This window comes from Narcine bancroftii, chromosome 4, assembly GCF_036971445.1.
Source record: "Narcine bancroftii isolate sNarBan1 chromosome 4, sNarBan1.hap1, whole genome shotgun sequence".
In the NCBI taxonomy this organism is placed as follows: Eukaryota; Metazoa; Chordata; class Chondrichthyes; order Torpediniformes; family Narcinidae; genus Narcine; species Narcine bancroftii.
This window is the reverse complement of record NC_091472.1, coordinates 120,479,459-120,492,191: the sequence shown is the minus strand read 5'-3', so window position 1 is coordinate 120,492,191 and position 12,733 is coordinate 120,479,459. Positions and strand designations below refer to the sequence as shown.

At 40.8% G+C, this 12,733-nt stretch overlaps 1 protein-coding gene across 4 annotated transcripts in view; it reads right to left on the bottom strand.

Annotated features, from left to right (window-relative positions):
• pi4kab (phosphatidylinositol 4-kinase, catalytic, alpha b) overlaps positions 1 to 12,733 on the bottom strand; it is a 162,684-nt gene that overhangs the window by 48,735 nt on the left and 101,216 nt on the right. For all 4 annotated transcript variants that reach the window (XM_069932626.1, XM_069932623.1, XM_069932624.1 and 1 more), the window contains 3 exons: positions 10,903 to 11,054; positions 9,471 to 9,578; positions 9,254 to 9,381 (listed from right to left, as the gene is read on the bottom strand). In XM_069932626.1, the coding sequence (XP_069788727.1) occupies positions 9,254 to 9,381; positions 9,471 to 9,578; positions 10,903 to 11,054 (388 nt within the window). The remainder of the gene's footprint in view (positions 1 to 9,253; positions 9,382 to 9,470; positions 9,579 to 10,902; positions 11,055 to 12,733) is intronic.

Sequence of the window (12,733 nt, the reverse complement as noted above, 5' to 3'; positions counted from 1 at the left end):
CAAGTGAAAGAAAATTTAGCAGGCTGCTAACTGAATTATGCCACATTCTGGAGGTCTATTGATCTGCCCTATGGTCTTTCAGACCATGCGAAAAAGAGACCGCTGAGTTTTGAAATCTCATATTAACGAACCAATGAGCATTCTGAAAAGTAATGGAGCATTAAACAAGACCTTAACCGGCTCGAAGTTTGATGATTATTATTTGAGTCATGGGAGTGGTGAGATAATATGCCCTCTCGCCCTCCCATAATTACTTTAGACGTTGTTAAGGTAGTTTCAAGTGTTGGATGTATGCCTCATAATAAAATGCTCTTTTGACAGAATTATGCCAGTGATCATCTTTTTCAAGATTCAAAGATTGGCTGCACATGCGCAGATGGGATCTCATATTATCTCACCACTCCCATAACTCAAATAATAATCATCAAACTTCCAACCGGTAAGTTCTCCTTTGTCTTCTTTGGCTTGGCTTCGCGGACGAAGATTTATGGAAGGGGTAAAAGTCCACGTCAGCTGCAGGCTCTATTGTGGCTGACAAGTCCGATGCGGGACAGGCAGACACGGTTGCAGCGGAAAATTGGTGGGTTGGGGTTGGGTGTTGGGTTTTTCCTCCTTTGCCTTTTGTCAGTGAGGTGGGCTCTGCAGTCTTCTTCAAAGGAGGTTGCTGCCCGCCGAACTGTGAGGCGCCAAGATGCACGGTTTGAGGCGATATCAGCCCACTGGCGGTGGTCAATGGGGCAGGCACCAAGAGATTTCTTTAGGCAGTCCTTGTACCTCTTCTTTGGCGCACCTCTGTCACGGTGGCCAGTGGAGAGCTCGCCATATAACATGATCTTGGGAAGGCGATGGTCCTCCATTCTGGAGACGTGGCCCACCCAGCGCAGCTGGACCTTCAGCAGCGTGGACTCGATGCTGTCGCCCTCTGCCATCTCAAGTACTTCGACGTTGGGGATGAAGGCGCTCCAATGAATGTTGAGGATGGAGCGGAGACGACGCTGGTGGAAGCGTTCTAGGAGCCGTAGGTGATGCCGGTAGAGGACCCATGATTCGGAGCCGAACAGGAGTGTGGGTATGACAACGGCTCTGTACACGCTAATCTTTGTGAGGTTTTTCAGTTGGTTGATTTCCACAGAAGTTCTCATTTAATGCTCCATTAAACACAATCCACACAATTCATAACAATCAATAAAAAAACGGCACAGGAGGTAAAATGTAGCTCATTAGAATACAATGCAAAGCAAGTAAGAGTCAAAATAAAGCTGCTAATGAACTTGATGAACTTGCACCCTTTCTTCCACCAATGATTCATTTTCAATTTTAGCTCTGTCTCAGAGAAGAGAAACGAGATCTTATCATTTGTCATTTTGCCACAGATTCAAGTTTCTTAAACACAAATTCTCAAAGTTACTGGAAAATGGACAAAACAAAGTGCCGGGAGAGGGTGGGGGTGTGTGTGATGGGGAAACAGAAAAAGGGTTAATTCCGTTGAGAGCCAAGGTTCACCAATTGGATATAGGAATATCTAATATAGGAAGTCCTAATGGTGGAAAAGTGAAGATAAACTTGTTCTTTAATGCTAAATTAAATGCAAAAAATCAGAGAACTCAAGTCATTACAAGACTGTGGTGCACCAAGAAAGCAAATGCACTACATAGCTGAGAGCATTCATTGGTGGATATCAAGATTCTTTTACTGTCATGTAACAAGACAGAAAATATTGCATGAAAATTCCTTTAGTCTGCCATTAGTATTGCCCAGTACCCCTTCCAATAAGAGAAGTGAAAGAGAAGCAAAAGAGGCTCCTCGGATTCGCCTCCAATGCTCCCACAGCCTCTGCAGCCGCACAGACCCCTGTTCAATCTACTTAACAACCCGAGCTCTAGATCTAAATCTCCAATACAAATGGGGAGATTTCAAAGCCTGAGGCCACTCAGGAGCCCTTCTTGCCCTCAACACCATTTTAAATCCCGGTCCCCATGAGCCGGTCTCCCAGCCACCCACAGATTATGTGGGTTCTTCAACCGCAAGTCACCCTCAGCCCGTGTGGGTCTTTGAGTGGCTGAGACCCTTGCTGGTTCACTGCCTTGGTCACATTCTGTAAGGCCATCTCCTATGCTTCTCCTTCTCAAAAGGGGTTGTCCTCCCCATCTCTGGTGCCCTGCACTGGTCCACTCTGGGGACCCCTCATGGTTCATTCCCCCAGCAATAGGTGCTGCCATCTTGCACACAAACTCTGTGGTTTCAGGATTCTAAATAAAAACATTTTTTGGCTCCTTTAACTGGTTGTTTAGAGCCTGTACAGAGCCATTGGATCGAGCAGTTGAACACTGGAGTGGAGAAATGTGTCTCTGCTCTCTATGGGTCTGCACTGGAAGCAGTGCCGCCATTACAGCAGTTCCAGCAGCGCTGCCATTTTTCACGCTGGAAATGAATATTGCTCTAATATGACCCAATTTAGGCACTGTACCATTTCTTGATCTACATGACACAAGGGGAGCATGAAGGGTGCAGCAAAAATGTACAAAGTTACAAAAGTGTTCACATCTCATGAAATCCTGAAAATCCCAAGTTTTTCTAATTAGAGTGCAAGACAGTATTGCCAGAAGGTCTGTCAAGGGAATTTAGTTCCAGCTTCTCTGCAAGTGGATTACATACTCTTGGGATGTATTGCACAGGTCAAATGGTCTACATTCTTCATACATAGGCTTAAAATGCAGAAGCCAGTTTCCTGCCTTTTCAAACCTCAATCTAAACTGTGTCAATGAAATGGCAACACACAGAAAAATATTGAAGGTGGTGAAAAGGCAAAACTCTTTGAGATCATGGTCATTCAAATCAAATTGGCCTTGATGAACATACTACTGAATCATTATGGGACACTGAAGCAATCGAACAAGTCATTAATTTAGCAAGATGCAATGAGCCTAATGAAAGTCAAATTTTATGCGCCTCAGTGCAATTCTTTAACAATGATACTGCGCATTGATCTTGTCAATCATGAAGGTACTACCTCTTCAGTACAACTGGTTAAGATAACAACATTCGATTTTATTTCATTGTGGGATGTGGGTGAACAAGTTTTATTTTCCTGATGCAAATTCGTAATTTGATGTGACATGTATCAACCTATTTTTTGCCAGTCGATTACTGTAATTGATGCAGTTTAGATCTCGTCACTAAGTGCAAATGCAGCAAAAGGAACTCACACAGGTTAAGAAGTGGAAAAATATAACTTACAAGATCAAACGGAGACTCCACCGAGGATAGGCAAGGTGTGGGAAACTATGAAACTTAAGGTGCCATTCACAGGATAAACCTTCTGGAGTCTGATACCAGATCAACTCAAGTAAGAAGGACAGGCAACAGAGACATTGAAAAAGCTGGCCAATCTCCCTCCTGCACAGCAGGATTTGGAAAATACCAGTAAACATCATCTGCTACAACAATCCTGATCAGAATTCAAGAAAGAGTCCAACCAAATTGCACTAAAGGTCTGCATTTATCTCTGGCACTCTGGAATTTGGATTATAAATTGTCTGATGATTATAAATTGACCATAGTCTGTCTGGGTTGGCAGCAGAACAGGCGTGGGCTGAGCACTGGCACACCTCAGCCCACTCCTGTTCACGCTACTGACCCACAACTACATAGCTAGATCCAGCTCCAACAGTGTAATCAAGTTTGAAGATGACACAACAGTAATTGGCCTCATCAGCCACAACAATGAGTCGCCCGACAGAGAAGAGGTGGAGAATCTCAAAAAATTGTGCAAGAGTAAAATCGGAATCTAATGTGGACAAGTAGAAGGAGATGATCTTGAACTTCAGGAGGACTAGGAACGACCACCCTCCACTACACATCAACAATTCTGTAGTAGAGAATGGAGAGCACCAGGTTCCTTGGAATTCACTTAACTAGTGACCTATCAAGAACACTTAACATCTCCTCACTTGTCAGGAAGGCGCAACAGTGACTGCACTTCCTGAGAAGAATGAAGCAGGCAAGGTTACCAGCCACTATTAGTCAATCTTCCATAGGAACTCTATCAAGAGTGTCATGGCCAACTGCATCACAGTGTGGTATGGTTGCTGCAGAGAAATGGATCAGTAGTCAATTCACAGGACCGTAAGAGTGACAGAAAGGATCACTGGAGTCTCCCTTCCCCCACATCGATGTGATCTACTGGATTGTTGTCTGAAGAGGGCATGAAAAATCATTTAGGACCCCTTCCACCCTGTACCCAGCATCTTTCAGCTGCAGATACAGGAGTATCAGATCCAGCACCACCAGACTGAGGATCAGCTTCTTCCCATGGGCACTGAGAATGCTGAATGACCATCTGACACTCTCGTATTCATGAAGCAATGTGTATTTATTTATTTGTACAGATGAAATACTTGATCTGCATATGCATTATATGTCTGTATGTGAGTTATGTCTGGTTATATGTCTGCGTTGTTTGCACTGAAGATTGGAGAACACTTTCATTGGGTTGTTTTGGTTCAAAGGTAAAGGTTCCATTACTGTCATGTAATACTACATTTAGAATGCAACATACATGAAATTCTTTAACTTTGGTCAACTGTAAGGCAGACATAGAGTCACCACTTTGTCCAGCGCCCATCACAGAAACCTACAGCACCTGGTGTTCTTAGGTGGCCTCCCCTTCAAGTACTGACTAGTCCTGCTTAGCTTCCACAATCAGACAATCTCAGGTGTATTCAGGCTATTTAGGTGCTGCGTCAGATGACAATGAACTTGACTTGACTGTGGCATTTATAAATATTTATTATTGTTTATTTTCTTTTCTCTTCCTCATATTTACAGTCTTTCTCTTTGTGGCTTCTCATGTATTAACAATTAGCGTGTTGCTATTACAGAGCTAGCAACCCAGGTTCTTATCCGGCACTATCTGTGAGGAGTTTTTACATTCTCCTCATTACCTGTGTGGGTTTTCCCCAGGTGCTCTGGTTTCCTACAACTGTCCAAAATGTACAGGTTGTACGTTAATTGGGTGGGATGGGTTTTAATGGCCGGAAGCAGCTTCTGCTGTGTTGTAAATAAAATTTAAAATTATATCTAACTTGTTTTTATTGTGTTTTACGTAACTAGGAAGCTGGCAGCAAGTAATACTTTAATTGCATCGGTACATTGTATTTATATCTCTGACAAACTTTCAATTATCATAATGGTCTACATTGGAATCAGGCTACAAGGAACAATGCAGCTTCTCTTGATGCATCTCCCATTTATCCTTTGAAAATCAGAGTTGTCCTGGGGAAAATTTCACAATTAGGCCATTGATCAGCAAACTTTAAAATGCTCCTCCTTCTGTCAAGCACCAAGATACAAAAGGTCTGTTGAAGTCTAATGATTGCCATGCAGCACACAAGGAACTGCCCGGAGCTAAACATAATTGCTTCAAAAATGGAATATGTTTGCTTTAATGCAAAGTCTGAGTCACCAAAATAACAATAATGAAACTTAGCATCCTTGCTTTTAAAAATGATCAACAACCAATGAATATGTATGAAAACCTGACTGACAACTCCCAGCCCAAAGATTTCACCCTATCCCCTGATACAGGGATCATCATCCTTCACGGTGCATGTGATGCCAAGTAAAGGGACAAAATGACCATGACTGAAGATTAGCAGTGAAGACATATTTTACTTTGGGCTTATTGCTGCTGGCAATGAAATTTTTAATAAAATAAAATGACTTGAGTGGGAGAATTTTAAATTTAGACATGGCCCTTGAGCCCATGCCACGCAATTACACCCAATTAACTGACAGGAAGCCAGAGCACCTGGAGGAAACCCACAGAGACACAGGGAGAACATACAAACTCTTTAAAGACAGTGCTGGATTTGATCTCAGGTGGCTAATGCTGTAATCGCGTTGCGCTAACCTCGACACTAACCAACCCCAGAACACAAAATATAAAATAATGGCCCAGGGATCACTCAATTTTCAGCTTTATGTACCTCTTGTTTAATTGAAATTTTAAAATAAAACTCATGTGTCACAGACTTGATCCAATCTGCTGGTATGTTCATAACATCACATGCATGAAATATGACGGGAAAATTAATCTTGCATTAAATGAATTAGTACCTGATCAACTTCCTTAATGATGGGGCTTCAATAAGAACTAGGCAGGAATACTTCAGAAAGGTACCAAATGCTTTTTGTGTTAATTGAACACAAATATACAAGTTAATTTTATATCAATGGAGAACATCAAACACAAAAGTAGCATCAAAAATTGAGAAAAACGCTCTACCCCTTGACAAATTTGAGAATTTTTGGGACCTTATTTAAACAGTTTTATCTTTATCTTGTGGTCTATTTAGGAAAGAAAGAATATTGGGCAGATTAAAAAAAAAATTTGTAAGGATGATATAGCCGTTACACATCAAACCTAGCTGATTTAAAGATTAGTGGTACGTGGTAGACATCACTGGACTCTACAGGCGTGGTGAAGGAGGTGGAGTTGTAGCTGGACAGGGGAAAAGGAGGGCTAGAAAGGATGGGGTTCAAAGTGGGAGAAAGCACAAAGGAGCAGAGCAGGGACCAGGATGGAGGATTAGGAGATCAAGAGAGGAAGGTGGGAGAAGTAGAGAGAGAGAGAGAGAGAGAGAGAGAGAGAGAGAGAGAGAGAGAGAGAGCGAGAGAAAGAGAGAGAGAGAGGGGGAAGTGAAGTAGTTGGAGATAATCATATTATAGATCCTTTTGCTTATTAATGCAAGCTTACAAAATTAAATTAGTTAGGGGATAAAATGATTGAGTTTAAGCATGCCCTAGATTACTTTTTAAATTATTCTGTAATTGATAATACAATGGCATGCTGCTTAAGTGCCTCAAGACCAAATAGAGAAATACAGCATTTTATGATAAAATCATTTTCTTTGTTCATGAATTAGCATGGAATGGGCATGTACTTGGATGAAAGAGCTGGTTGGACGTCTGATTAATGATGCCTATTTATATAATGCTTTTAATGTTTAAACATATCCCACAGGACTATAGATACACAGGCAAAAAGAAAACCGATGCTGCATTAAAACAAGATGCATTTTGAAGAGGGATCAAATGAATGGCAGAAGAGGTGGATCTTAGGAGAGGTAAGAGATGGAAGAGTTGAGAAGGATTTCCAAACAGTGGAGCTGTGCTGAAGAGAGATTAAGACTTATAAATGAAGCACAAATAGAGATTATCAAGTGTTATGGAGTCAATATTTCCTGCTAGTGCTCTAGCTATGAGCTCAGGAAGGCAAATGGCCATGTGTGGGTAAAAATGAAATGGATTTGTTGTAGTTTAGGGAGAGAGGGTGGCTCATTTTGCTGTTCTCTGATGGCCACATTCTTTGATTAGCCAGTTTGTACATAATCTGCAGAAAGAATGAGCTCAGTGCAGCCAACATTCACCTCTGTGTTTTTCTCTTGGGGTCTATAATTAGACTAAGTACTTTAGTTTGCACTGTAAAAATTCAGTCCTCAATCAGGATATCAATTAGCATTGGGGCAGCATTTCAACCACACGTCTTTACACTTGTCATTGCTGATGGCAGAGGTTTCCTCAAAAGTTTAAATTCCAGTTTTGCTTTTTTTTTTCCCCTTCAGAGAAGCACAAAGAAAAGGTCTATTATAATTTAAACAATTCACCCAAAATAGAATGATGGGAGATACAAATGAATTTTTATCTACTTTCATCTAAAAGTACTATTTAATTTCAATAAAAGTGAAACCAGGGTTGTCGAGGTCAAGGGAAAGACGGGAGTTGGACTTGGGTGTGGTGATTTCAAAAAGAAGTTGGTCAGATTGGTGTGAGGACAGCATGACATCAATCATAAATGCAAGATATGGACTGGTTCAGTATAGTTTATTTACACCAATTATATCTTACCCCACAAAAGTTACACAGATCAAAAGCCGAAATCGCAGAGATGTGCTTCAGATGTGGGTCTTTGAGACGGGAACTTTTTTATATGCCACATGGTTATGTGTGAAAGTGAGGCCATTTTGGCAAGAAATCGCAGAAAAATTAACCAGGATAACAGGAGTGGCCTTCACAGGCAACCCGGAGCCACGTCCATTAGGTAATTTCATAGAAATGTGACCAATTGACCAAATATTAAACCTCTTTTATAAAAATAGGAAAAAAAATGTATCGTGATCACTTGGAAGTCTGACTCCCTCTACTCGTAGCACGATGGACTGTGGAAATGTTAAAAAAAATCACATATAACAAAGAATAAATATGAAACTTTTGTAAAGGTCTGGCAGCCATACCTGGACCACAAGGGGCCCAAATACAGTAATAAAAAGAAACAAAAAAGGGTATAAAAGTAACTATTATATATACAGACCCCAACTGTACTCTATATACTTAAAATATATGTAAGCTCTGATGGTGAATGGATCTGTATGTATGAGGTGGGGGGTGGGGTTTGTTGTGTTTAAAATGTTACTATGTATATTTTTGGAAAAACAAACAAAAATAAAATATTCAAAAAAATTTTTCAATAAAAGAGCATCTTGATCAAATTTACAGCTCTAAAACACAAGATCATAAGGTGTCGGAGCAGAATTACACTATTCTGCCCCTTGAGTCTGTTTTATCATTTGAATCATGGCTGATGTTTCCTCTCATCCTCATTCTCCTACCAACCCCATGTTTTAAATACACACAAATTAAAATCATGACTACTGCCTCTAATTCTCCAATTACAGTACACTCTGATTATCTGAAATTTCTTTCTCCAAAATCCTCAGTTATCCATATTTAAAAAAAAATTTAGATAAATGAGGATATCTGAAACAAATCAGATGTCCTCATTTATCTAAAATTTTTTCGGAGCCGAACTGACTGGGAAAGTCGGGCTCCCGGGCAGGAGCAGGGCCTTGGTATGGAAGTGTTGGTGATCGGCGGTGGCCTGCTTTTTTTTGGTGAGAATTAAACATTATTTTAATGCTTACATAAGCCTTACCTTGCTGTTTGTTGTTCACACACTGTTACAAATGATTTGCTGTTGTTATTGGGTTGTTTTTAAACAACGATCAGTTCTCCGAAAATAATGTTTATCCAAAATAGGCCCGCTCCTTACCATTTTAGATAATCGGAGTTGTACTGTATTTCTTCATTCTACCTTATTTTGTAGCCTGCCAATTACCTCTTTCACTTCCATGCCTGACACTTCAAGGTCATCTATAGTATTTGTGATTAGACCAGTTTTTAATTTATTCCTTACCTGAAGGAACCAATTGGTTTGCATTGAGGTACTTCTTATCGGAGAACATGGCTGTCCAAAACTTGATCATGATACTGATATCTTCCCGCAGTCTCTTCTCATCCTGTGTTGGATATTTAGGTGCAACGCTGAAATAATTAGAAGAATAAAACTGGGCTACTTTTAGAGGATCACAGAGAAACAAACTACCAGAGCAATACATATACTGTATATTTACCTAAAATAGTCAAAGGCAGTGGAATAGACCTTTTCTCTCAGCACATTTCGAATTGTGGCATTGGAAATTACATCAGCATGTAACAAAGCAAGACCAAGTGTCAATAACCTAGAGAAGCAAAGATTTAAGTAATTAGATCTGTGAGAATTCAGTGGCCAGTTCATTCTTTTTGTAACATGCTTCATCCTCCAAAAATATTCCTGACATATTTAAAGCATACAATTGTATTGAAAGACAATAATACAATTGAGTAACTAGCATCCACTCTGGTGCTCTGGAAAGTTGCAAGGAGAGACTGGGACCATTTGCACAATGATGAAGGGAAGACAGCTGGGATGGTGAGGCTGGATGGAAATAAAATATTTTGGGAGGAAAATCAGGCAACACTGGATTCTGATGCTTAGTAGCTGGTCCGAACATGGTGTTGAAAGAACACTGGAGTGCCAGTTTCTTCAATCAGAAGATGTTAATTGAAGACACTGGGGAAAAATACAGTAAGAGTCCTTTCTATTCACTCAATTGCAAATTGAACAATTCAGGTGGCTGGTGTCGAGAATCATAGTATGGAAACAGGGTAAGTTGCCTCTTACCCAACTGAGACTGTGGTGCCCAACAGGCATCCATTAACCCCTTTCCTATTTTATTTTCCCCACATTCCCATCAACTCCTTCCAGATTCTACCATCTACCTAGGTTGGGGAAATTTGCAGAAATACAAAAGTTGGGGTGCTGTGGATAATGTAGAAGGTTGTCGTAGATTAAAACAGGTTATAGACAGGATGCAGAGTTGGGCAGAGAAGTGGTAGATGGAGTTTAATCCAGTTAAGTGTGAAATGATGCACTTTGGAAGGTAGAACTTGAAAGCGGGGTACGTGATTAACAGCAGGATTTTTAACGATGTGGAGGAACAGAGATATCTTGGGGTCTGAGTCCATATATTCCTCAAAGTTGCTGAGCAAGTTGATGGGGCGGTTAAGAAGGCACATGGCATGTCTGGTGATGATGGAGGAAATTGGTATAATAGGAACATTTAAAAGTCCCTTACATAGGTACATAGAAGTAAGAAAACTAGAGTGTTTTCCGTATGAGATAGGAACAGATTAGATTGTTACAGAGTAAGTTTATAAAGGTCGACACAACAGAGTGGGCTGAAGGGTCTGTTCTGTGCTGTAATGTTCAATGTAATATAATCTACCAACGACAAGTGTTTGGAATGTGGGAGGAAATGGGAGTGCCCAGTGAAAATTCACAAGGAGATCCTGTAAGCTCCACACAAATAAGGACTGAATCTCGATCACTGGAGCTAGGAAGCAGCTGCTCTATTAGCTGCATATTTAGATCTGAAAGAACTTCAGCAGCTTGTTAATATGACATTATTGTGTGCTCCATACATTTTAATGTGTAATTTATCACAGTAGTTGCAGTGTACATACTTGAACCTTGGCCCAATGGCAGCCACGTGTCTGTTCAAAGGTCCCTTTGATCCTCCAACATTCAGGGAGAGAGAACGATGCAGGAGACTTCCAAAAATCTCCACTTGGTCTGCACTGCAGTATTTGGCAATCTCAAATCTTTGGACCAGAAACTAAAGAAATGGTGCCAAAAAAGCATAATAAACACACTTGTGGTAATTGTAAAGAACAGTTAACAAAACACAATGCATTAGATTCTTCGCAACAGCTTTCCATTCTGATAGAGGAGTACAAAAGTGAACTGCATTTAATACAAAAAACATGGATATATTATTTAAGAATGATATAGTGTCATTGGCATTATGAATGTCCAGAGTAAGTGAAGTCAATATTCATGACTTGCTTTGATATAATGGCTACCTTGGAGTTTATAGAATATCAACAATTTTCTAATAGCTCGACAGCCAAACCACAGGACACTACCCTTTGATTATACGCAGCCATTTCATGTTGGTTTTGTACAGCTTGGCTTTCTGTTCAAGGTTAAACATAAACATATGGATATCCAGCAAGCTACCAGCCTTTTGTAATTTTGCCACACAGCACTTCACATTCCCTCTTGTGATGTCCCAGAGTGATAAAATATGGCAGAGCTGCAATTTTATTCATCCAGCTTTAGATCGTAAGACAAAGGAACAGAAGCAGGGCACTGGTCCCATCGAATCTGTACTGTAAATCTACACTAAGCTACTCCACATTAGTTCCAATTTCCAGCCTTTTCCCCATATCCCTTGATGCCCTCACTAATGTGATCTGGCTTCCACTGCTGTATGCGGCAGCGAGTTCCACAGATCCACGACCCTCTGACTAAAGAAGTTCTTCCTAATCTCTGTTTTATATGGATAACTTCTAATTTTCAGACGATGACCCCTTGTCCTCGATTCACCCACCAAGGGAAGCATCTTACCCGCATCCACCCGATCTAAACTTTTCAAAATACGAAATGCCTCTATGAGATCTCCTCTCATTCTCCTATAGTCCAATGAATACAACCCAAGAGATGCCAAACGCTCCTCGTACGTTAGCCCTTGCATTCCGGGAATCATCCAAGTAAATCTCCTCTGCACCCTCTCCAACAACATCACATCCTTTCTAAGATAAGGCGTCCAAAACTGCACACAGTACTCCAAATGAGGTCACACCAGTGCCCCACAGAGCCTCATCAACACCTCTTTACTCTTATACACGATTCCTCTTGAAATGAAGGCCAACATAGCATTCGCTTTCTTCACTACCAATTTCACCTGGTCATTTACTTTTAGGTTTCCCTGCACAAGGACACCCAGGTCCCTTTGCACATCCGAGGTCTGAATTTTCACCCCATCCAAATAGTATTCTGCCTGTTTGTTTCCACTGCCAAAATGTACAACCGTACATTTCTCTATGTTAAATCTCATCTGCCATAATTTTGCCCAGTCTCCCAATCTGTCTATATCATTCTGCAACTTTATGGTTTCCGCTACACTTCCTACTCCACCACCTATCTTGGTGTCATCCGCAAATTTGGCCACAAAACCATTCAAACCACAATCCAAATCATTAATATAAATTGTGAACAACAGCAGCCCCAATACAGACCCCTGTGGAACACCACTAGTTACAGGCAGCCATCCAGAACAGGAACCCTTAATTTCAACCCTTTGCTTCCTGCCTATCAACCACTCTTCTATCCAGTTTAATAACTTCCCTGTAATTCCACGGGCCCTAATTTTATTAAGCAGCCTAATATGCGACACCTTATCGAAAGCCTTTTGAAAATCTAAATAGATTACATCCACAGCCTCTCCACAAG